We start from the raw sequence: 24,377 nt of genomic DNA, 5'->3' as shown, positions 1-24,377 counted from the left end.
ATTAAAGCGGCGGGAGGCTGGACCTAAATCAATTATACTGAAATACGCTTTTGCATTTGTAATTAAATCAAAGGTCCTTCCATAATTCGCGACCTATTTTGGGCGGAATACATTTAAAAGGTCAATATGCAGTTTGACCTAAATGCATAGACGTAGACAATAGGTCTAACCACATATCTCAGGCGGTTGGTAAAGCAGTTTCGAGGTGATTTTCTAGTAGGCAGCTCAATTTTGTGACTAAAACTAGTTTTTACCGGGTGTGGCCGGTAGCTAGAGCAATAAATTAAACTGTAGGCTGTACTCCTCAAACTGACCAACTGTTGTTCAGCGGCTTAATAATAATAAATATTATAGGACATTATTACACAAATTGACCAAGTCCCACAGTAAGCTCAATAAGGCTCGTGTTGAGGATACTTAGAGAACAATATATATAATATTATAAATACTTAAATACATAGAAAACACCCATGACTCAGGAACAAATATCCATGCTCATCACACGAATAAATGCCCTTACCAGGATTTGAACCGGAGACCATCAGCTTCGTAGGCAGGGTCACTACCCACTAGGTCAAACTGGTCGTCAAACTCGACTTTTATAAATAACTTGTGTTTTGATTTTTAGTACACTAAGATTATTCTAAGACGCAATGTATTGCGAATTTTGTTATTTTTAAAGTGTGACAAGCAACGTCAAATACAATCAGGATAGCGTTAAATCGTTAGGTGAAAATAATATTTATTTTTTATGAAAAACAGAAAATCTTAAGGCTTCATTACTTAAAAAAAAATTGAACAAACGTTTGAGGAGTACATTCTATGTTTTAACGAATTATTTGCTTGTTCATCAAGAAAGTAGATGATGATGATGATGATATAATCCTGTTATCCCTCATTAGGGATATATATAGGGCTCGCAGAAGAATTTGTTGTGATCCTGAGCGGCTACTTTCAACTCTATCCAGCCGAGTCCAGTTGAGCCAGACTCCTTCTCGAATGATCCCTTCATGTGTTACTTGCTTAGCATAATATAAACCAGCGTCATGCAGCCAAGACTTCCACCGGTCCGTAGCTCCGCATAATAACTTATCAACTGATTCAGTTGAACGGTAGGACAGGCCTTTAGTTGCAATCATCTCTACGATTGTAACTACAGTATGCTTTCGTGAGACGATTCACATTAAATATTTTAACGATTTTTAGATATTTTAGAAACTCACGAAATATTCCAGTCACGGTCACGATATGTATCATTTACGAAGAGTCGTTAATTGTGATTTCTTGTTAAACGTAGAAATACATTCCAATCTTCGACATTTGTTGTTCTTACCTTAATCACTTTCAACGTTTTTGTCATTGTTTCATAATTCATAAATGTAGTCTATGAAGAAAAAATAACATACTCCGCTTTAGTCTAACGTTAGTACGAGTAATAACTATTAATATTATATACTTATCAAACTTTTAATTTGTATTCTAGGTACGCAACGTTTTATTTTTGGCCTGTTTACAATGCACTAAATGTCAACATTGTCAACTCGGACTGCGGCTGTACGTAAGTTTATTTATTTATTTTATTTATTTATCGTATGGCAATTACTACTACACTGTATATTGAATAACGATTAATTTATAATCTAAATCTACATTTCTCCAAGTAGGTAATGGCTGCACTCGTTATGTTTTTGAAATCTTCCACTGGGCCATCGTATTTTGTCAGTGGGCACTCCAAAACGATATGGCGGACAGTTTGCTTTGGGCATCCGCACTCGCAGCTTTCCTGGTCATTCCATCCCCATTTTTTCCGGAGGTATGCACAGTGGCCGATTCCTGTTCTCAGACGGTTGAGCATGCACCAGGCACGACGTGTTTCATTGGACCCCGGCACGTAACTCCGCGGGTTAAACTCGAAGAGATCAGATGGGACATCTTCATGCGACCATTCTTCGGACCAGGCTTCGTTCAGGTTCCACTGAGAGCGTGGTTGGTGGATAAGGAGAGCCGGTGGGTTTCTTGACTTTAACCGTGTGCACCTGAACGTAGCCAAGTCTCTGTTCAACGGCAGTTCCGGTCGTTCATGGGCCTTGTCAATTTCTCTGAGCAGGTGTAGTTTGCGCCGGAGGTGAGGAGGGGCAATACCACTTAGAGCCGGGAGCCAGTGTACAGGGGTGGGCTTCATGCACCCCGTGATGAGGCGCATCGTAGCGTTTAGCTGCGTATCAATAACGCTTGTGTGGGTACTGTTGAGCCAGGCGGACGCGCAGTATTCCGCTGTTGAGTATACAAGCGCCAACGCCGATGTTCGTAGGCAACTAGCGGAGGCTCCCCATGTAGTTCCCGTTAGTTTTTGCAGAATGTTATTTCTGGTCCTCAGTTTTGCTGCGGTGTTATTAAGATGAGTGCTGTAAGTTAAGCTTCGGTCCAGAGTGACACCTAGGTATTTGGGAGACGGATTGTGATTGAGCACGGAGCCCCTGAATGGGATGCTGAGTTTCTTGGTAGCTAGTCGGTTATTTAGATGGAAGCAACACACTTCAGTTTTCGAGGCATTAGGACACAGTCGCCAGCGAGTAAAGTACTCGTCCATAACGGCTAGATCATGTTCTAAGCAGTTTTCAGTGGTGCTTATATTGCAATCCTGCGTGACTAGAGCTAAATCGTCAGCGTAAGCGAATTTCCTCGATTGAGTCTCTGGCATGTCGTAGGTGTACAAATTGAAAAGAGTGGGGGCCAGGACTGATCCCTGCGGTAGCCCATTATTCAACACCCTAGTACTGCTGGATTCATTCCCAAGAAGGACGCGGAATGGCCTGTTGGTAAGTGCATCTTCGATGATCTTATATATTTTTAGACATGGGATCACCTTGAGGAGCTTAGAGAGGAGTCCGTGACGCCACACGGTGTCGTAGGCAGCTGTCAGATCTATGAATGCAGTTGACGACTTAAGGTTCTCATCGAAGCCTTTTTCCAGGTGAGTCGTAAGCGCAAGGACTTGATCACTACAGCTGCGGCCTGGGCGAAATCCTGCTTGCTCCTGTGGTATAAATTTGTCGATGGTTGGAGCAATGCGATTAAGTAGTATCCGCTCTAGGAGTTTGTACAGCACACTGAGAAGTGCGATTGGACGGTAACTGTCAGCTCGGTCAGCCGGTTTTGCAGGTTTGAGGACTGCAGTAATCTTAGCCAGTTTCATGGAGGGTGGAATTCTCCCAGAGTTGATGATGGCTGTGAAAAAGTTTGCAAGCCATTTTTGCACGCGAGGTCCACAATGCTTAATAAACTCTGGAAAGATGTTGTCTTCTCCGCAAGCCTTTCCACATTTCATGCACTTTATGCTGGATTCTATTTCATCAGCAGTCACCGAGCGACTGAAATGAGGGTCCGGGGCAGACTGTGACTTCAGTATTTTCAGCTCCTTCTTGACGACACGAGTGTGGGCTTTGTGACTGGGTGCCTTTGACAAGTTTACAATTCGACTCGCTATTTCGTTTGGGCTTACTTTACTTCTATTTGCCTGGCCACCAGCTCCAGATGTGAGGCGTTTCAGTAAGTGCCATGCTTTTCGGCTTGAATGGGTGAAGTTCATGCCTTGGACTGTGCTCTCCCATTTCAACTGGCGCGCTCGGTTTAGGGATGTTATGAGGGCATGGGCGACGTTGCTGTCCGCAGTGCTGGTGTATTCTTGCCACAGAGTCTCGGTGTCAGAGTTCCAGCAAGGTATGTATTGCTTGCGGTATCCACGTGGAATATATTTTTTTGCCGTTGAGATTATTAATTTTAAAAATCTTTCGTAATTTTCTACTAGGGGCGGTATCCATCTAATTGAGTCATCTAATACCTTGGTGTAGCTTCCCCAGTCGGCTTTATGGAAGTTCCAGCGTGGCACAGGGTATGACTGGATGATTGGTATCTTAACACCGACGTCTAGAAGGACTGGGCGATGTTGGCTATGTGGGAAATCCTGCAATACAGTTCTATTTACTGGTATGGGACGTCGGTTGCAGTCAAGGGAAACAAAGGCTAGGTCGGGGTTATATTCTCGGCCCCAGCGAGCAGATTTAAAGGTACCTTTATCCTTATTTCCGAATACCAGAAAGTAGTTGCACTCATCTGCCCAATCCACAATAGCTTCACCATTCCCATCATTACCTTTGTAACCCCAGGAGGTATGATGGCTGTTAAAATCACCTACTACAATGGATGGGTGACCGAAGTTTGGCAGTGCGGGTTGGGGCCATGAAATATTCGGTGGTTTGTAGATATTGCATATCTTCGTTTCTCCCACTTGCACTGTTGTAATTGCGATATTCACATCGTTTATGGAGTTGCATATAATCGTAGCCGATGACAAGAGGTTTTCACGTATGTATATAGCCGTACCGTATTTAGCGTGATATGTAGCACATAGCATGTGGAAGCCAGGTATAGTTCCCCTTCTAGAGAGTTGTATGGGGTCTGCCGCGTGAGTCTCTTGGAGCAAAATGACGTCAATTTTATAGTCTATAGCAATCCTGTGCATGCATTCGGACTTAGCTTGGCTTATGCCTTCTATATTTAAAGAGCAGACTCGGGCTGAGGGCCCTACGTCCTTAGTCGTCTGGCACTGTGCAGTGCTGGAAGTAGGCATTTGGGAACGCATTCGATTTTTTTTGAGCATAGCGAGGCATCTTTAATAGAACAGTAGTAGTGAGAACCGTGAGATCTTCTGGAAGACAGTACGGTTGCCAGTTTGTTGCACTTTTAGCACCACCCAGGGGTCACGTGTAGGGTAGCGGTGGGTAATTCCTACGGACGTGGTGCAACTCGACCCCTGTACTGTACGTAAGTAAATCAGTTTTATTGTGTCTTATGTAACCTTAAATGCCACTAAAATTTAAAATTTAACGAGGCAATTAATATGTTACTGTCGGTCTTTCCACGCTACAAAAGCCATCAATGCTTCGTTATGTCCAAGAATATGATTAAGTGCCAGTGTCCACCTATCCCAAAACAACACAGAAGCATTTTACGGGGTTTCCCACAGAAACGCATTTTATATCGTGCATTTTTTGACGATTATTTTTCAGCAAATTCACATTCGTCCGGGACAACGGTTGACGATTTCGTGGAATGCTTCTACAACGTGTTTTTGTTGAATACCGATGACTTCCGCATATTGTCCCATTTGTTTCCCACCGTGGATAATGTAAAACATCAACGTCCTACTTTGTCTAAGGTATTCAAAAACATCCTGCATGCATGTCGCTTATGTGACTTGTGTCTTTTTTGCATAGACACTGAGTTGTGGCCTGTAGGCAACCATTACATGACACCCATAACACGGGTTGAGCGCTGCTGACGGGTTATATTATGAAAATTGTACCGGTACTGTACTTGGCTTGGATTTGACCCCCCTTATATCAGGTATTTTATAGCTATTACAAGCATCTTGCCGTACGCCGTTTGGCAAAATATAGTGAAACTTTACATATATAAACTGACCACCAATGTAACTCTACCTATATTTACAAATAAAACACTTACTTACTTACTTGTCCTCTTAATAATAAGTATTGGACTGGTGACTGGACAAATAATTCAATATTCATTTCATACTAGATAGTCGTTGCAGATTTTGTTTAAATTGCGAGACTAGACTACCTCCAAGGTTCACTAATATTTGTAAAGTAAACAAAGTATGATCATTTGATGTGGCTGTCCTAATATTTGTTGTAGATATAAAAAAAACTGTTATTGCATAGTTAGCTACTCGGAAAGCCACGAAATTACTATAAGCCAATGCGACAAATGATACCAAAATTCAATCGAAATGTTTATGAACAGCTGTTGAATTACTTACGCAACGAAGTTCATTAACTCGCCATATGATAACAATATGAATGGATCCATTGAAAGGAAAAGCGAATTTGCGAGTGGTCAGCGGGTTGCGAAATGGGTACAACGCAAATCAAGCCTTATTCTAATGTGCTAAGGCAAAAAGTCGGATATGTATGTTTTCGGATTACGACGTATTTGCACGCTAAACTAAGAAGGCGTAAGTGTATGAAACTGATAAAGAGACTTAAGAGACACGACTTTTTAACTTAGTGGCGGTATGTACTGTGTGTGAAGCAGATAAACCCGTTTTGTTTTAGGGCAGCCCAACCTGAAATGGGCACTGTATTTGCAATTATAATTAAGTATATGTTGCTGTAATAACATGATACAAGGAAACGGTACTGGCTCTACTTATAAATAAATAATATAATTTAAGGTTAAGCAAACTTACCTGAAGTGAAGTTTGACCATAATTATACGAGACGTTACATCCGAAAAGAATATTATAGGACATTATTACACATATTGACTAAGTCTCACAGTAAGCTCAATAAGGTTTGTATTGAGGGTACTTAGACAACAATATATATAATATATATATTATATATTGTATGAGTCACTTCGTGCCTCCAATTTAACAGCTTATGTTGACAGCGCTGTACGTATATTATGCTATAAGGGGGTGGCCATTAATAATAATAACCTACGTGAAGGGTTTTGAGGATTTTTTGAGTTTAGTCTAGAAACGTGTTTGACTTTAAATTAATTTGATTCTCTCATTTTTTTACACAATTGTTTGCCCTCACGTAATTAACTGTGGTTTCAAAAGTTGTCGTTTGACAATTGAGTTACCACCAAACATATGGCGCTGTTTCAGCTAACAAACTCGAGAGAACGGTTTTTCCTCATTATACATTTATCATCTTATTCAAGTAATAATAAATCTTTGGTTTTAACTCTTACGAACCATTAAAATTTAGGAAAGCTTTCAGTAACTCATCAAGTCTTTGTGCAGCATTTAATTCGTTCAGTTTTACGATTGAATTATTGTATATAAATTATAGACACGAAGTTCGACTCACTCTAAATCAGGCACGTTCTTATTTAGGTGCACAAAATGCAACGTAACTCAACACTCAACCAGGAGTAATTACCTACCCAGGTTCCATGTACAATGCTGTAAAATTAGTAATATTGAACACCTTGCCGAGTTCATGCACGGTGGGCCAAAATCGATGCCAAATACGGTACCGGTGCAATTTTCATAATCGTCCGTCAGTTAGTTTTACAAGGCTCTTTTTGTAAGCGTTATATAATAGCTGCTTACAACCCTGTGAAAATAATAGTAAGTACGTCACGTCACTACGTCACAGAATAAGCAATGGGTATAGTATTTCATACAAAAAAGCTACGCACCACACCGCCCAGTATGGAATTACCTTATGGCACCGCTACACGACGATGGCCCAGCACTGGACCAGGGAGATGGCCATGCGAGGGCACAGTGGAATGGGCAACGTACTGCCAACGCTAGCCCACTTTTTAAAAACCGACACCGTGGCCATCCCATCGCTCTCCACACGCTGGCCCATCTTAGTGGGCCAGTATGATGGCCCATTGTGTAGAACTGTAGAGGACCCATTCGCCCGCAGCGGCAAATTGACTACAGATTGACAGAATCTTCGATTAGCAACGCAATGACGTAAAGACTAAAAGGCAGGTGTATTGTGCCATGGACAGGTGTCAATTTCAATAAATAATAATAACTTTTTCGAGAATAACTCTTTCTCTTCGTCCAAAGCTGTAGAATGTTTGACATTTAATTCACGATTCTAGAAAATAGAGTAGTGTAGTCGCTATCACGAATGTTCTTTTTCCGCAAGTAAAAAACGTAACGAATATAATATCGCGCCGTTCGCGACAAAATCTCATACACTACCTACGTACTACGTATATTCAAAGGAAAAGGAACCTGATTTAGTAACATGTAGGTATATCCCCAAAAAATGTAATCATATCCGTGAGTTTATCCTCTCTCCTGCATATTTGTTCATAACTTTACTTTCTCGGCATGTGCGTGAAATATTCAAAGTACTTTTCTTTTACCATAAAATTTCAGAGAAAACTTTGAAAATAATTCTTATGTGTGATGTGTGATACCGATGAAATATTTATTGAATAAAATATTTTCTACTTCTAACCGAAAAAAGGATATTAAATGTATGTTGGTCTTTTCTGTGAAAGAGTAAAAATTAAAATCCACAAGCAGGACAAATAAAGAAACAAGATGCGATGGTAAACTCTTTTGTTATAACTGTTAAAAGCATTTGTGGACATTAAAAGAGACAGTACTTCGCTGGCGTTGAATGCAATCACCACTAAAAGCGTTATAGAGATTAGCGAACGAAAATCTAGAAATTTCCTTTAAACGTTAGCCCATTTGGGTCGCTGGCGATTTGCGGTGACATTTCTAACTAGGCTGACTAGCTGACTAGCTGTCCCGATTGTTTTAGGATTATTAGCCCCTGAATTCAGTGATGCCTCGAATATTTGGGAATCCAATTAAGGACACACAACATTTTTCCGAGTTGTTGAGCGAGTTGATGTTGTGTGTATTAAAAAAAAAAATATATTAGTAATAAGTTTGTGTTGATTTAAAGGCAGCAAGATTAAAAGTATTTATTACTTGAATTCCCGAATTTTAACAAACTGTTCCAGTTGTCCCGTAAATTAGAAATTCCTTTGTGGTAAGTCTAGTAACCGTTTCTAACACAGTCACAAAAGGGAATTGCGCTGCGGCCAGCTCACACTGAATGACGTTTGGACGGGCATTAGTTCTTTGTGACTGATCTTTGTGGACGGCGGGTTTGAGAGTGCCGTATATTTTTTTGCGATTTGCGGTAAAGTTAGCAAAAAAATGATGTGATTAAACATCAAAGTGGCCAAATATACCGAACCAGACCTTAAGTACTATAAAAATAGGGATGTGATCGTCGGAATCTGAATATATCGATACTTAATCCTGACTGAACCTACAGAGAGAACCACGTTCGACGTGTTGCCTTTCTGACGCACTTGTGAATTCGTACGTAAGTGTGACAGGGGGGCAACACGTTGAACGTGATTCGCGGTAGGCCCTCAAATATCCGTAGAACAGAAATTACGTTAGCGCAGGAGCTAATAGTTTGCCAATCTTTTGATGCGCTCCAAAAGTGGTAATGAACGATGTTCATCGAAAGAACTTATACTTGCTCCACGTCCGAAGACAAATATTTTATGCTAAGCTGTAAGTATGACGTCACCGTCACAGAATGCTGTTCGCACTATATGTTGTCCTTTTAAATAAATAAATAAATAAAATAAAAAAAGCATTTATTTCGGACAAGATTTTATACCTATACAAAAACACAAAACAACAAACAATCAAGATATTTCCATATAAATTACATAAAATAAAATTAAAATATTAATTTTATTTTGAAACACACAGCTGAGCTCTCCAATGATTGGCCCTTTATAATACAGACATTTTTTATAGCACCACTTGCCAAGAAGCGTGAGGACCGCCTAATGTTAAACAGGCACCGCAGCCTATGGGCGCTTGCAACTCACGCGCGTTGCTGACCCTATCAGCTTACAAGAATCCACCCTTAGGGAGCACTGGAAACCTTATTCGCTAACACAATAATACATACACATACATTCCTATAGAATAGGTGGCATATGGCTGTGATCTACTGTAGTGTTTTAGAATGATAGCATTGATAGTTGCCACTCTTGGAGGTTGGAGGTGGTTCAGCGGAGTGCCGAAAGTAGCTTAGGTATAATAGCTAACCTACTACGAGTACTATCTATTTGCTCTAGAAAATTCAAAACAAAGTTGCTTTATTTCCCAAATTCCCACATAGTAAGTGAATTTGTAAGTAGGTATGACGTGATCGCAGTGGCGTAGCATAGGTCACTCGCACCCGGTGCGGATCCCAAATTTGCCGCCCTCTTATTTTTGTCATCCATTATAAAAAATTTGGGCATGGTGTAAAAAGAGTACTTTTATTAGTTTTATTGAATAATTTATTGAATTGAAAAGTGAAATTAAATTTTTTTGACATAGAATAGAAGGTAGAATATCACTTAGAAACATTACAGAGAAAACTTAATAGAATAATCGGAATAATGGAGAAATCGCCTACTTCACGAACGCTATTTTACGCACGAGTATCATTCTAAGCTCAACTCCTCAACGACCTCAACTGAACTGAAAGATTAAAATTTAACTTTTCTAGTCTTCCTTTCAGCAAAGTTTTTGATCACACTTTCAATATCGATTGCATCAGTGAGGTCTTGTTCGATCGACAATATAGCTAGATTAGTTAATCTCAGCGTACTCATTGTAGATCGCAAGTAATTTTTGATCAATTTCAGTTTCGAAAAGCTCCTCTCACAACTAGCATTACTTATAGCAGTTGTCAAAAATATTCTGAGCATGATCAAAATGTTAGGCACGGAGATTTCGAGCTTAGATTCGACAATGAACTTCAATAATTCGAGTGGACCTACATTAGCTTTGCCTAATTTATCGAGATCTCCAGTAGCAATGGCGAAACTTCGAAGTCGCCCTCGCTCGAGTTCAAACTCCTCCTTGTCAATGTCGGTAGCATGGTCAAGCTTACATTTTCCAGTAACATCCAGTAGTTTTGCTGGTGTAAGAAAGGAAAATTTCTCTGCTAAATTATCGAGCTGCTGAAATCTCGATCGAATCTCAGAAATTACTCTGTCCAAAGAGGAAAACAGGCTTCTTCTCAACTCATTTTCGTAGGTCAAACCAGCATCCGTACTTCCGTCACCGAATGTTTGTTTGGTCAATCTACGTCGACGAGGTTCCATAGATAAACCCAGTTCATCACACAATCCTTTCGAGTAGATCAAAGCACCGTCTACCAACTCGTTTCGCTTTTGAACGAGGAACGTTTGTAGGGCACTTATTTTTTGAGCACACTGTTGCACGTTGAGTCCCTTTGTTTGCAAATAATTTTGAGCATCATTAACTTCAAGAAGTACTGGTTCCCAAAAGCCTGATCGGTAATCGTTAAATCATTATTTTCTGTAAGCAAAAAATGCTGTCGATTGCCTCCAAGGTGTAATTCGTGTTGCAAAAATGTACGCGTAACGCGTATCTTTGATGTTTTTCTACCAGTATCTTTTAGCTCAAAAGGCCGTTTACCAAAATATTATATTAGTATATACTGCCTAGTTTCATACGAGAAGCCGCGAAATCGAAAAATTGGGGCAGCTGCAGCAATTCGCTAATTCGCAAGCTTGTTTTTATATCTTGCTTTTTACTCAAAGTCATGTGAAACGACGGTCTGTCATTGCTGTATTACGGTGAAGTACAAAGAATGTGTAAGGAGACATTTATTTAAAATAACATTGAAACGAAATAAGTTTCCTAAATAATAGTTATTGAGAAACCTTGTGCTTGCATCACCCATGCATAGAACCTGCATAGGTACCCGGGTATTTGGTAACAAAAAAAATGACGAAAAAAACACTGGAAGAAATTAACTTTTTTTTTATACCTATTAAAAAAAAAAAAATTTTTTTTTTTTTTTTAACTGACACCTCCGCAGCGCCGCCCCCGGCAAAGTGCCGCCCGGTGCGGACCGCACCCTCCGCCCCCCCCATGCTACGCCACTGCGTGATCGTTACAGAAAGCTATTCGCGCCACATGCAGGCATTCGTAACCTAGATTAGATTAGGGAAGTTGCTGTCTGGACTGTTCCTAACGTGTGCTGTTTTCAGACAAAAGTTAGAAGCAGAAATAGCTGAGCGCCTGATGTTACAAATTATCACATGCTTGCTCTCTTAATAATAAAGTTGTTTTAGTTCGTTTTGAATACGTCGCCCACTTAGCTCGATGCTGACTGTAACGCATGTAGCCTCACAGGAGATACAAATATGTTGGTTTTGTAGGAATTAGTGTTTAATTTATACGTAATTTTTGGAATTAGGTTACCGTGACAAAAAACCAGTTCCATGAAACGATGATGGTGAGACACAAGGGTCAAGCTAGCATTGATTAAACTTGATTAGCAGGGACGAGCAAGTCACGTGCGGAACGGTTTACTGTAAATGTCCTTATACGTATGTATACACTGGTATTGACCTACTTATGAAACTTTTTCACGAAGCAGTTTGCAGCGTCGATTATTAACAACCTGTTTTTCAGAACTCGTTTGTTAAAAATCGAAAGATAAAATTTTCAGCTGTTATGTTTAAATATGTATGGGCTAAATTCATCATACTCGTACAAACAGCAATCACGGAAGCGAGAGAATCCGGTCCAATTTCTGTATGAATTATTGACATGAACATCCGAGTCGTATCATTGAAATATTGACACTAATTAAAATCGTGTTTTTTTTAAATACGTTCCGAAAAATATTAAAACAGAATATGTATATGTATTTGTACCTACTACATACAAAAACTTATGGCCATAGTTGATGATGGTTACTAAATGGCGAAAAAGTTGGTGTAAACTTAGGATAAATTTAAAAGTGGAAAAATTACTGTCTTGGGTGAGACTTGAACTCACGGCCTCTGGATCGATACTCCAGCGCTCTGCCATCTGAGCCACCAAGACCTCATCCATAGGCAGCAAATTTGCGACTTTTAAATTTATCCTAAGCTTAATAGCATCGTTCGCAGACGTTTCTGCTTGTTAAAAATTAAAGTTGGTGTAGTTAATGAATTGATGAACCCGTTGTTTTTGCAGCGGCCTGCCCAAACTGAAGATGTCGGGTACTTGCCAGGCAGCATGAGGGAAAGTCTACCCACTGTCCACAAAGAGAACAAGAGGCTAGCGCGAGGGAGAGACTGTGACCTCGTGCACGTATACCTCATGGCAATGGCACTAAAGGTGCCGCACATTGCTCAAATGCGCATGCAGCGGAACACCAGATGACTTATATAAGGGACGGTACTAATACAAATACAAATACAAAATACAATACAAAATACAAAATTCTTTATTTCTTAATAATATACATTTTTGTGATGCAGGGGATGGAGCCGCCCGGTAAGCAAAACAATGCTTGTGTTGGGAGGCACCGCTCTTCCCTAGATTTATAACTAGTACATATATATATATATATTATATTATAACTACAAGTATGGGTAATTATACAGATTTACTAGTTAGACAGTTTTTAACCTATTGCTTAGACATGCAATAAGAATCAGATACACTGTTCCTGTTAATTCTTATTTGTTTCATTAAATTTAAGGTGTGAATGTCGACTGAGACGGATGTTCATGTACGTGTGTGTGTGTGTGTGTGTGTGTTTGTGTGCGCGCGTGCGCGTGTGCGTGTGTGTGTATGTATCTAGTACTCCGATCTTAGCAGTTTCTCCGTTTCCTCGTAGGTTTTAGTTTTAAGCCATTTAGTGAGATGTAATTTACATTCATGGTATGTTTTTGAGTGAATGTCTAATTCTTTGTTGATTTTATTATAAAGGTAGGACGACATTGAGTTAAACTGCGATCTAGCAAATTTAGTTCTCGTGCGTAAAGATTTAGCTACATTAACCATATTTCTTTTGTTTTTATAATTGGGGTTGTAGGGTATTAGTTTGTGTTTTTTTATTGTTGTTTGCAGAACATATAATTTCCTTACCGAGAGAAGATCACTAGTTTGATAAAGCATTTCAGTGGGATATCTAATTTTTTTGAAGTACATGACTTTTATGAGTGCACGTTGAGCCCTTTCAAGATAGATGAAGCGACTTTTTGCTGCACCTCCCCAGACCGATATGCAGTACAACAAGACAGATTGCACCAGGGAGATATAGATTTCATTTAGGATGTTGCGAGACTTTGTAAGATTGGTTTTACCTGGTGCAATGTGCCTTAGCGACTTAAAGATCCAGAGCAGTTTTCTGACTCTACCGATTACTTGGTCAAGGTGAGAATACCAATTTAAATGCTCATCCAATTGTACGCCTAAATACTTTGTTTCTGAGACTTTTTCAATAGTTGGACAGTTACAAGTAGAAAAGTTAGATTGCTGACAGGAGTGAATTTTTAAATCTAATTGAGACGTTGGCTGTGAGATACTGAAACAAACATATTTTGTCTTGTTGGTATTCAATGTTAGTAGGTTCATCCTTAACCACTTTGAGATGTGAGCCATTCCGACTTCAGCCATGACCCTTGCCTCTTCCCATGATTTTCCGCTAAAAATAATAGCTGTGTCGTCTGCGTAAGAGAGTATTTTTGCGCTGGGAATGGACATATCGCAGAGATCGTTTATGTAAACTAAAAATAAAGTCGGACCCAGAACGCTTCCCTGCGGTACGCCATACTCGACATCCTCCTCCTCGCTGACACATTCGCCTAGTTTAACCCGTTGCTGTCGACCATAGAGGTAATCTTTAAAAAGTAAAATTGGTATTCCTCTGATACCTTTTCGCTCCAGCTTTTGCACAAGAATGGGAAGAGAGACTGTATCAAAAGCTTTCTTTAGATCTAGAAAGACAGCTAAGCACTTGTTGTTATTATCCAGGTCTTCTACAACTGACGAGGTAAGAAATATTACTGCATCTTCAGCTGATCTTCCGTGTCTGAATCCGAATTGTGAGCTCGATAAGAGATTAAATTTGTATAAATATTTTAATAACCTATTATTCAGTATTTTTTCTAGAATTTTTGAAATCACTGGCAATACTGAGATAGGTCTATAGTTGCTAATGTCGTCCCTCTTTCCACTCTTGTACACGGGAGTAATAATAGACATTTTAAGCGATTTAGGGAAGATTCCTAAAGTAAAGCTTAGGTTCACTATGTGAGTGATAATAGGAACTATTTCCTTGGCAACGTATTTAAGAAATTTGGTGGATATATTGTCCCAGCCAGGCGCGCTATTTGATTTTAGATAGACAATAGACCTTAACTCTTCACAATAAGCTTAACGATGTGCAGAATATTACTCACTTGCCAGAGAGCACGAGGGAGAGACTGTCCACCTTGGTGACCTTCTCGTGCGCGTATAGCTCGTGGCACTTGAGATGGCGCACGTTGCGCATGCAGCGGAGCACCCGTCGGAACTGCCGCCGCGAGACGCGGAGCGGCTTGAAGAGGGCCACGTATACCTGTGGAAGGATTGAACATAAGACTTTGTACATTGAACTTTTGAAATTGAGGGCTTTTAAGTTTCACACTAAAGTAAGGACGCCTATGATACCTGCAGTCAATGCCACTGTGCGAGCGGGACAGCAATATAATTTATACGCGTGCGATAGATCTTACTTAGAGACCTTCTTTTGCTCATAGTGCTATACAGAAATATAATTAAGGAAATGTTTCGTACGCCAAGTTTAATCAGATTTGTCATCATAAGTGCAAGAGTGCATAACGGTTGCAATTTAATGTCAGTGCTGACGAGTTTCTTCTGCTGAATCGATTTTTTAAAGTGCAAAGTTATTTAATTATTGTCAGCAGTTATTGTTACTCGTAGTTTGTTTCTGGTTAAAAGGGCAAAAAGTTTTTTATCTGCAAAATTTTAATAAATTAGGTTGGGAACAATCTGTGCAATCAATACTTATCACAGAACGTCCGGTGACTTAAACCTCCGGTGAAATTAAATGTTACGAGTATTAAACGAGATTTTCCTGTTGTAAAATTATAAGTAAATTGCTACCTCATTTGTAAAAACACGGCTTTCAGTACTGTTGCTAGGCAATATACAATCAGATTTATGTAATTAATTGTGCCGTACCCCAAAAATAACGGCATTTGTAAGGCTAAGGTCCTTGAGATCATTAACAATTGCTTGGATTTATCCTTTCATTACCTTTCCCTTTTATTTTTTTCAGATTATTGCAGTCGTAAATATCACAATATTGTTAGCGGGTTAATGTTGGTCATTCCTTTTGAGTATCCGATTACATCAAGTTTCCCGTAGGTGATTAGGTATCATGCTAAGTCTGTTAACTTAAAAACATTCACTAGATTTAATTTTGTCCAATTCCGACCAAGTTCCTGGCATCCTCAAAATATGAGGCTAATTAAATAGAACGTGCAAACATTTCCTTAGGTCATAAAAATAAACTTCCTAACTCAACAGTTCTAGCTAAACTCCGAGAAATTAGCTTAATTATATAACGACTATAGCTAGACAAGAGCATATATTATACATATTTTAGCATTGTCGCCCACATATGTTTGTGCCGCACCAGATGTACATAATTTAGTCTGGAAGGCATGTGATTCAGTCTAGTAATAAGTTTGTTGCAAACACCACGTTATAAAAGATAATGATAGCGGTTCCAAGTAACATATAGTTTGCATCGAAACGTGGACTGAATGGATTCATCAAGTGTCTCGAGCTTTGCGTAAATTAATAAGCATGCAGAGGACAGCCTGGAGAGTTATTTTTAGTCTTAATGTTAGTTTGTGGGTCTCGAGACGATTCTTGGAATAAGTTTTTGCGTTCGTCATCCTACTAAATCAATTCACGGAATGGAATTATAAATAAAAGGATGAGAATTCGGCTGGATTTGCTCAAACGCACCTTATTCTATCATTTCTATGAATACCCGCTTTACTTTGTGCTGAATATTGTTGTAAATATTTTGTTTTAAGAAATCATCTCCTATGGATTTATTCAATACGAAATCCATCTTTCAATCTTATGTCGCGCGATTGGAAGGAATGGGACAGTCTGATGGATCTGAAGCACTTAAAGCTATGCAAGGAGTAGGCTCCGGCTGGAGCAAAAAGCTATGGACACTTAGCAAAAGACAACTCCAAATTATAACTAGGGTGTTTGTTTACTGGCCATTACGAGGTCAAAACAGTTTTGGCCAACATGGGATACTGACAACACCGATTGTCGTATGTGTGAATGTCACGCCCTCGCCAGACAAAGAATGAAGGACTTTAGAGCAGGCTATCTGGAACCAAAGGAATTCAAAATGCTAACCATGAGCTCCATCATCCGGCATATAAAGAATATCGGAAAAGCTCTTGAGTAGTTGAAGGATCTTTCCTAAGGGGGTAATTACACAAAAGATCCCTATGGGTCGAGTCGAAGGGGCCCCGAAAACCATTAAATATATCGCGCGTTTTAATTAAAAAAATTATCTGAATGTAACCTTCTTGTCTATCTTCATAAGCTTTTTACGCACGTTTTCACTTTAACTATGTCCAGCTAACCCTATTTTAAAATTCTAACACCAGTTTTGCATTTGCATTTCGGGTCCTTCCAACTGTATTAACATAATGGATTATTACATTTCCACATTTGAGAGTTTAAGCCTCTAAAGCCATGCATATTCTACCAGTCTTTAGCTCGGGTAGGCAAAACAATAGAAGTTTTAGTGAATGGCGAAATTCCTGCCACATTGTGCTGAGCCATTGTACGGATGCACGTCGAAAAATATTCATCTGAGGGCGTAGAATCGTAGAATGGTTTTGTTTGCTTTACTGGGAAGAAAATATTGGTCTATACTTGGCATCTGCGTATTTTTCCGATCTTATTGACTTCATCATTATTAAGCTCAATTTCGATTCTAATATGCTGGAGTTCAACAGGCTTCTAGCTTTAAAAGTTTGTTATAAGTATCTAATTCTATGTGTACAGTGGTAAACGGTTCGGATTCAAATACTAGATATCTACTTATTTCTTTGAGTGTAATCGTTTCTAATGCAATGCAGATGTTTAAAGCATTTAAAATAGATATTTCAAACATGTTAGCATAGCTAATTTATAACGGATATATGTTTTCCAGGCCATGTAGTGTATATAAGGACGGAGCAGTTTACAAAATACGCCATTTTATATATGTGGCTTTCCATCATAGAAGAGTCCTTATGCTCCTTATGTGCATAAGGACCCTTCTCTGATATATGTATAGTCGTAGCTATCATTTAATTGGGATCAACTAAGCCTTTATTTGACCTGTTGCAAAATTCTCTTTGGTGTGCGAGGCTCAATTTCATCAGTAATTTGTGCGTATGCATTTCAGATCACGTCCCATCGACGCCAGACGAGTGTAACCCGAGATACGTTAAATTGCTAAAACGTACTATTTTCATATGAGTGTTATCGTGACTTACATCCTTTTGGTATTGTACATGTTACACGCAATTACAATCGACAACGCATGGCTTGATATATAAAGTGCGGGCTTCATTTACGTTCGTCTGCTCAAAATGTTATTTATGACAAAAATTCTCTGAGTGAGATTATAATATTTGTGATGATATTTGTGTATTCTAATATGCCCAGGATTTAATTCTGACATTGCATGGTAAGGTTTTTTGGTTGAAACTACTAAATTTATAGGTAAGTATTATGTCTAGCTATTCTCGATCAATATATGGATACTTCTACTTCTTCTTCTTCTACCTTTGTTTTTTGTTAGTAGTTGCCATAAGATTTAATATTACGGTTATTATATACCACAGATATCGCTTGATACGCCATGATTTAGTGGACGACATTGAGGACAATGATTGTTCCCTAGGTAAGTATACCCTTAGTTCTTTGCTTTTTTATGGAAAATAAAAATCATCTAAGATTAATCTTGTACCCTAAAACAACTCAAGAAACTCTTGTTATACCTGCTTCGGTTCTGATGTTTTTCAGGCCTATGAGACATTGGCGACATTGCAGACAACGAGCACAGTATTCGTAGCATAATTACAGTAATTAGTCAGTGAGAAATGTGAGCACGCCGGCCGTGGATTTTTTGCTATGATAATTGTCAGTATCGTTAGCATACAACAATAATACCAAGTCTACCACCCAAGGACTTAATGTAACCTTTATGATATTTTGAAAGATTTAAGTATTTTTGTTTTAATAGCGATATATAAATGTTAATTTAGTCACCTGCAATAAATTACGGGGTGAATTGAATATATAGGTAGTACTGAACAACTTTTACTATGAGACCAATCCCAAAATCTCGAAAAAAAAATTGTGTCTCCCATACATTTTGGCTGACTGATGTTGATATTTTATTTATTTTGTATGGGAGAGTCCATTATAGTATAAGTTGCTCAGTATGACCTCTATATTCACCCCGTAAATTATTGCAGGTCCAGTATACTGTGACCTACAAGCAAAATCACTTGACCCCGGACCGAGTTTCAGCCATCTAGATCATATAATTGGAATAGTTTAAATGTATCTTATTCAAATAGAGTAGAGAACTTGTCAGTAGAATAGAATGAAGTTCACTTACTCATATTGTACAAGCAGTACTTGAATGTGACTGCTATGTCATAGGAATAAGTTTAGTAGTAAAAGTAAAAGCATTTGATGTCGTCGAGGAATTTGTAAAAAATCAGTATCAAAGTAACAATTTGATACGAATATTTACGTAAGTTATAATTATAACGCCGCGTTTTCACTATAAATAATGTTTGGGATACACTGTTTCTGAAACGCTATGCAGATGTTGACAGAAACAATGTGGACGGTTTGAGATACAATGAACATGGCGATAAACAATAGTGTTTACCGCAACTGTTTCTGTGTTTCAGAAACACGTAGATTTCTGTTTCTGAAACCGTGTTTCTAAACAAAAATAAATGTTTATAGTGAATACGCGGCTTAGCTTCTATAAGTACCTTTCGCCAATCTATTTCAGGTTTGTTTATAAAACACTGTTAATACATTATGCTGGCAAATTGGATGATCCAGAAGAATATGACGTACTTGCATAAATAAACGTGTGTCAGATAATGTAGCTCAAATATTCTGGAGTTCAATTTAAAAACAACCTATGTTTTATAAAAACACTAGGGCAATATAAAAGAAAAAACGTCTTTTTTCAATTTTTATCTCACAGTACGTAAAGAAAACACTGGCTTCTTCGTGAATAACAATAATATTTGGCACAGACGTCACCGTCTTAAATAAAAGTCAAAGGTGATACGAATGTATATACCTTTTTCATTTTAGTTTACGCAAATTGAAGTATTTGTTATTCTTACATTCTTTATTCACATCTCGAAGTAATAATTTTGCCGTATAGCATTGAACTTTGAAGTAAAACACAGTTAAGATAAGACAAAATCCAACAGCTAAGTTGAAATTGTTATGAGAGTTCCGAGGACGCCACATCAATGTTGTATCTTTTCCACAACTTTACCTCATTCATAGAGTTGAATAATGAACTAGGCAACTGAGCAGCGATACTGGAGCAAGACCATACTCATACTTAGTTAGGTAAAACATCCTGTGTGAAATAAGAGAACATCAAAGTAGAGAACTCTCTCATCTTATCGTTGAGTCTGTTTGCATCATCACTGCTGTTTGGGTGCCCATCAGTGACAACTTTCCGACATTTTGTCCTCCTTGAAGAACATTTAAACTAAGTGTTTAATTTTGAAATAAAAATGTGCACAGACATATGCACTCGCGTGCAAAGAAACGGAATCACTTCGCATGTTTATCGTCTCCGCACAATAACTTTTTCACCAAAATGGTATCAAATGAAAGCTGATAATATAACCTTTTGAAAAATACATTTAAAAGATTTCATTTGTTTCAGGTTGGACGACTGAAAAATGCCCTGTTCTAAGAATAGACAAAAAACGCTTGGAAAATGATAAAAAATTTTTTTTTTAAATAAATTCTCGTTTACAAAATATTTTTTTAGAAAATCAGTAATTGGCGTTACCACCCCAGCAGCGGTATCATCGTCGCATTTTTATCACCTGTCACTTACATACTTGCTAGAACGTGACAGGCATGGTGACAAATGATAAAGAGCCGACTATATTAGCTCTACTGGTCTTTAAAAACATGTTAATAGGTTTTTCATTACTTTCCTTAGATATTTCTGGAGAAGCCAAATATGTGCAGTGATTCAGTTTCTTTGCACGCGAGTGTAGTTGTGACCTATGCTATGCCTTAATTGTGGATTCCCATCAACTATTAGGTACACACTAGAAAAGTATATTTCTTGTACTGCAATATGAAAGACCATTATTTAAAGTAATTGCTACAAGAATCAAGTGCTCTCGTAAGTATCGCCGGAATGAGCTAAAACAATGTCGAGTCGCGTCTACAAATAACAAGTAAAAGCAAAGAGCGTACTTTCAGTCTTCCAGAAATAGTAAATGGATACAATCACAATAAAATTACTGACATAGTTGCAACTTGTGACCTATTTGTGCAAGGCGAACGGATATTGGAATACAAATTAAAATTAAACATTGCTAAGAGCAGCAGTAGGCATAGTTGTGCAAATAAGCCTCTTGCAAAACGTACAGTGAGGTGAGATGGAGTGTAATGATTTTGTATGGTTGACTATTTCATTGACAAATGCAACAGTCATATATATAATAAATATATAAAGTCATGTTTTTATGCAGGGGTGCATAACTTTGCTGACAGTACAAAACATCAAAGGAGTAGGATGGGATCGAAGGGTTCACTTTCGTCGGTCGGACAAAAAGTGCGGATGACGTAAAAATGACGTAATCTTGCACACAGGTTGATGTTTGAGTTTGTATTTAAACTTCCGTGTGACATGTAGTAACAAAGTAGTATTAATGAAGTAACAAAATAATCGTAAATAAATCCATGGGATTAATAATACATTTATGCATTTTTTTATGAAATTACGGAAGTTTTCATTTTGTAGTTGCACCCAGGGTATGTTTGCTGCTATCATAAAATTTGTAAGGTTCATATTAAATTCACTTTGCCCTTTTTTTTCTACGTTTCCGACATGTTTGGTTGTCTCCAAATGTCTTTTAATATTGCTTACCTTCGTTGGTATATCTTGATTACAGCAAGAGCAGTATACGTGTTTGTCACGTACCTCCAAAAACGGAAAATTGCCACAATATTCGAGTAAAGATGACATTTTAGAGCGTTTTCTTATACATTAGTAAATATAAATTTTAGCTAAATATAATCGTGAAGATACAATAGCTAAACAATAACGAAGTCAATTTATTGTTCATCTGATTGACAATGTGTCAGTCAAAAACGTACTTACTCATTTCAAGTGGCGATATCGTTTAATAAAGAGGTTGATAAATGATGAGTGATAATTGTTTACGAAAATCAAAAATACTATTTGAAATCATCCTATAAGTGGTTTGACGTCATGCGCACTTTTTGTCCGACCCCTGGTCATGAATATTCATGAAGACATCAGGCGACGATTTTTAGCCAAAGTCAGCATCTTGATTGAAAAAGGACAAAACATTATAGTTATTTATATCTTAACCAGGTTACATTTTGTAACATTCCATTCCAGAGACTCATGGTAGCCGTCCCTTTATCGCCTGCCACCGTGGCCGTCTTAATCATACAAGTACATTTAACTAAGAAAATAACTTGAGTCTTAAAACCAATGTTATCATCCTTGTTAGCTGACAATTCTTAAACCTTATTGCGTATACATAAGGCCCTCCTCTGGTCAGTTAAGAGTTACTGTTACAGTTAATACCAGTTCCTACCTCTAGGGAAAAGCAAGAAATTTCCCATGTGAATAAGATATCCGATAGCGATCTTTTAAAGTCTGAAGGATTATCGAAGACGTAACTGCGATATGTAAGTTATTACTCGTGATTGGGGCACACTAGGTCACGTTATCTGATATTCGCCGAATTTTGGGCTTACATCTCCCCTCAGATTAGGGCGTGCAGTCCCGGGACCGGTTCCTAGTTTTTCATTTCCCGGTACCGGGTCGGAGCCGGTACCGGGATTCCCGGTTCTCCCGGTTCTTTATACTGAGCTGAATTATTTTTATATATTTTGTTTGACATCATTTAACTGTGAATCTTGCCACTAACTTTAATAATAATGAAAAGGAATCGTAGGAATAATTAAGAATTTTTTATAGAATAAAAAACAGTTTTAGGAATAATACACTTAAATCAGTCTGTATAGTGACTTTAATCAGTCTTAATTGATTAATCAGTTAACAGTGTCATTGATCATAATCGTAATGTTATGAATCATGTGTAGTAAGTAATACTTACAAACACCATAATATTTTAAACATTCTTATCATGTTCACAATATCATAATTATCATAATATTGTAATTAAAAAAAAAAACAAATTGTGCAAAGTTATACAAATTTTAATATCTCAACCTGACTATTTATGTAAGATGTCGTCGAATTTACTTGACGTAACGCTAATCATTATTTTAATTTTAAATGGGAACTTAAATAATATAAATCAGTCTAATTATAATAGTTCAATATTTTTTCTATTTCAAATGTGATTAACTTAAGATAATTGTAACATTGCAGTAATATAATAATCAACACACTTAAAACAAATACAGTTCTTTTTTTTAACAAAAATAGAATCACCTCACAAATAAATAATTTAACATAAAGAACTTATCAAATACCTAATCTAATCATTGGCTTAAGAACGGATGGAACTGGAGATCAATAACAATTAGACACAAGAATGTGATTTATAGTTTTATACATAAACATTGTAGTTTAAGTCTTGTGTATATAACATTTATTAAACTCTGAGTAAAAAGTAATCAATATTACGGAAACTTAAACGTAACATTAACAAATTACAATCAGGTATTTCAGGTCCTTATCTAACATTTGAATCTTACAAAATAATAAACTTTTGCAAAATTACACCTACAAGTTTAAAATCAAAATCAGTACCCCTAGTGTAAATAAATTCGATTTCGAAACGTGACGTACGCGTTTGCGTTTAGTCTCATTTTGTATGTGATTTAGAAAGAGCGCGCCAAGCGGGACGTTTTGGAAACTCAAAATCCTATACAAAATGACACTTAACGCAAACGCGTTCGTCACGTTATGATGTCGATAAAACTTACACTAGGGGTACTGACTAGTTATGTAAATATGTCGAATTTGTTTGACGAAACGCTAATGATTACTTCAATTAAATGTCAACTTAAGATGATATGTATAAATCAGTCTAACTAAATCTAGTACTTAGTCCAATACTTTTATTTGCATCTCTTTTCTTGATAATATGTCCGAAGAAAACTAATGGCGTCTATGGTACGGTCACCTAGAGATGTTCGCAATCGATTGCATATATATCCTGCGGATGAAAAAATCCTGTCTGTACATAGCTGTATAGGTATTAAAAGTGAAACAACAATAAAAGCAATATAAATAAAACAAATTTGCTTACCGTTACTGTATTCAGAATTATTATCCTTAACATATTATTCCACTTCACAAGATTCACCGTCACCACAAACCACTGGGCACATAAGAAAAAAACAGGTTCTCTTTCAGAATAAAATAATGCGATAACGTTGCTGCTCTGTTAGCAAGTGAGTGAATATGGAAAATTTAGTAAGCTCAGGTATGCGGGGTGGGGCGGGGTGGTTAAGACAATAAGCGATGTTGCAAGTGTCGCAACGTCGCATCGCACGCTTCACGACAAATGCGACGCTGCCGAACTTGCCGGTGCGTTAATTTTACTGATAATATAAATGTTTATTTGATGTTATGGCGGGAACCGGGAGAACCGGGACTCGGTGCTCAGTACCGGTTCTTTGGATTCCA

At 37.9% G+C, this 24,377-nt stretch overlaps 1 protein-coding gene and 1 non-coding gene across 3 annotated transcripts in view; both read right to left on the bottom strand.

Moving 5' to 3' along the window:
• LOC133522641 (blood vessel epicardial substance-like) overlaps window positions 1-24,377 on the bottom strand; it is an 82,706-nt gene that overhangs the window by 35,013 nt on the left and 23,316 nt on the right. For both annotated transcript variants that reach the window (XM_061858021.1, XM_061858022.1), the window contains exon 2: window positions 14,812-14,969. In XM_061858021.1, coding sequence (XP_061714005.1) covers window positions 14,812-14,969 — 158 coding nt within the window. The remainder of the gene's footprint in view (window positions 1-14,811; window positions 14,970-24,377) is intronic.
• On the bottom strand, window positions 12,391-12,463 carry Trnad-auc (transfer RNA aspartic acid (anticodon AUC)). The gene has a single exon. It is a non-coding gene; the product is annotated as a tRNA-Asp (tRNA).

Source organism: Cydia pomonella, chromosome 11, assembly GCF_033807575.1.
Source record: "Cydia pomonella isolate Wapato2018A chromosome 11, ilCydPomo1, whole genome shotgun sequence".
Taxonomy (NCBI): domain Eukaryota; kingdom Metazoa; phylum Arthropoda; class Insecta; order Lepidoptera; family Tortricidae; genus Cydia; species Cydia pomonella.
The sequence above is the reverse complement of the archived record's forward strand: the minus strand, read 5'-3'. Positions and strand labels throughout refer to the sequence as shown.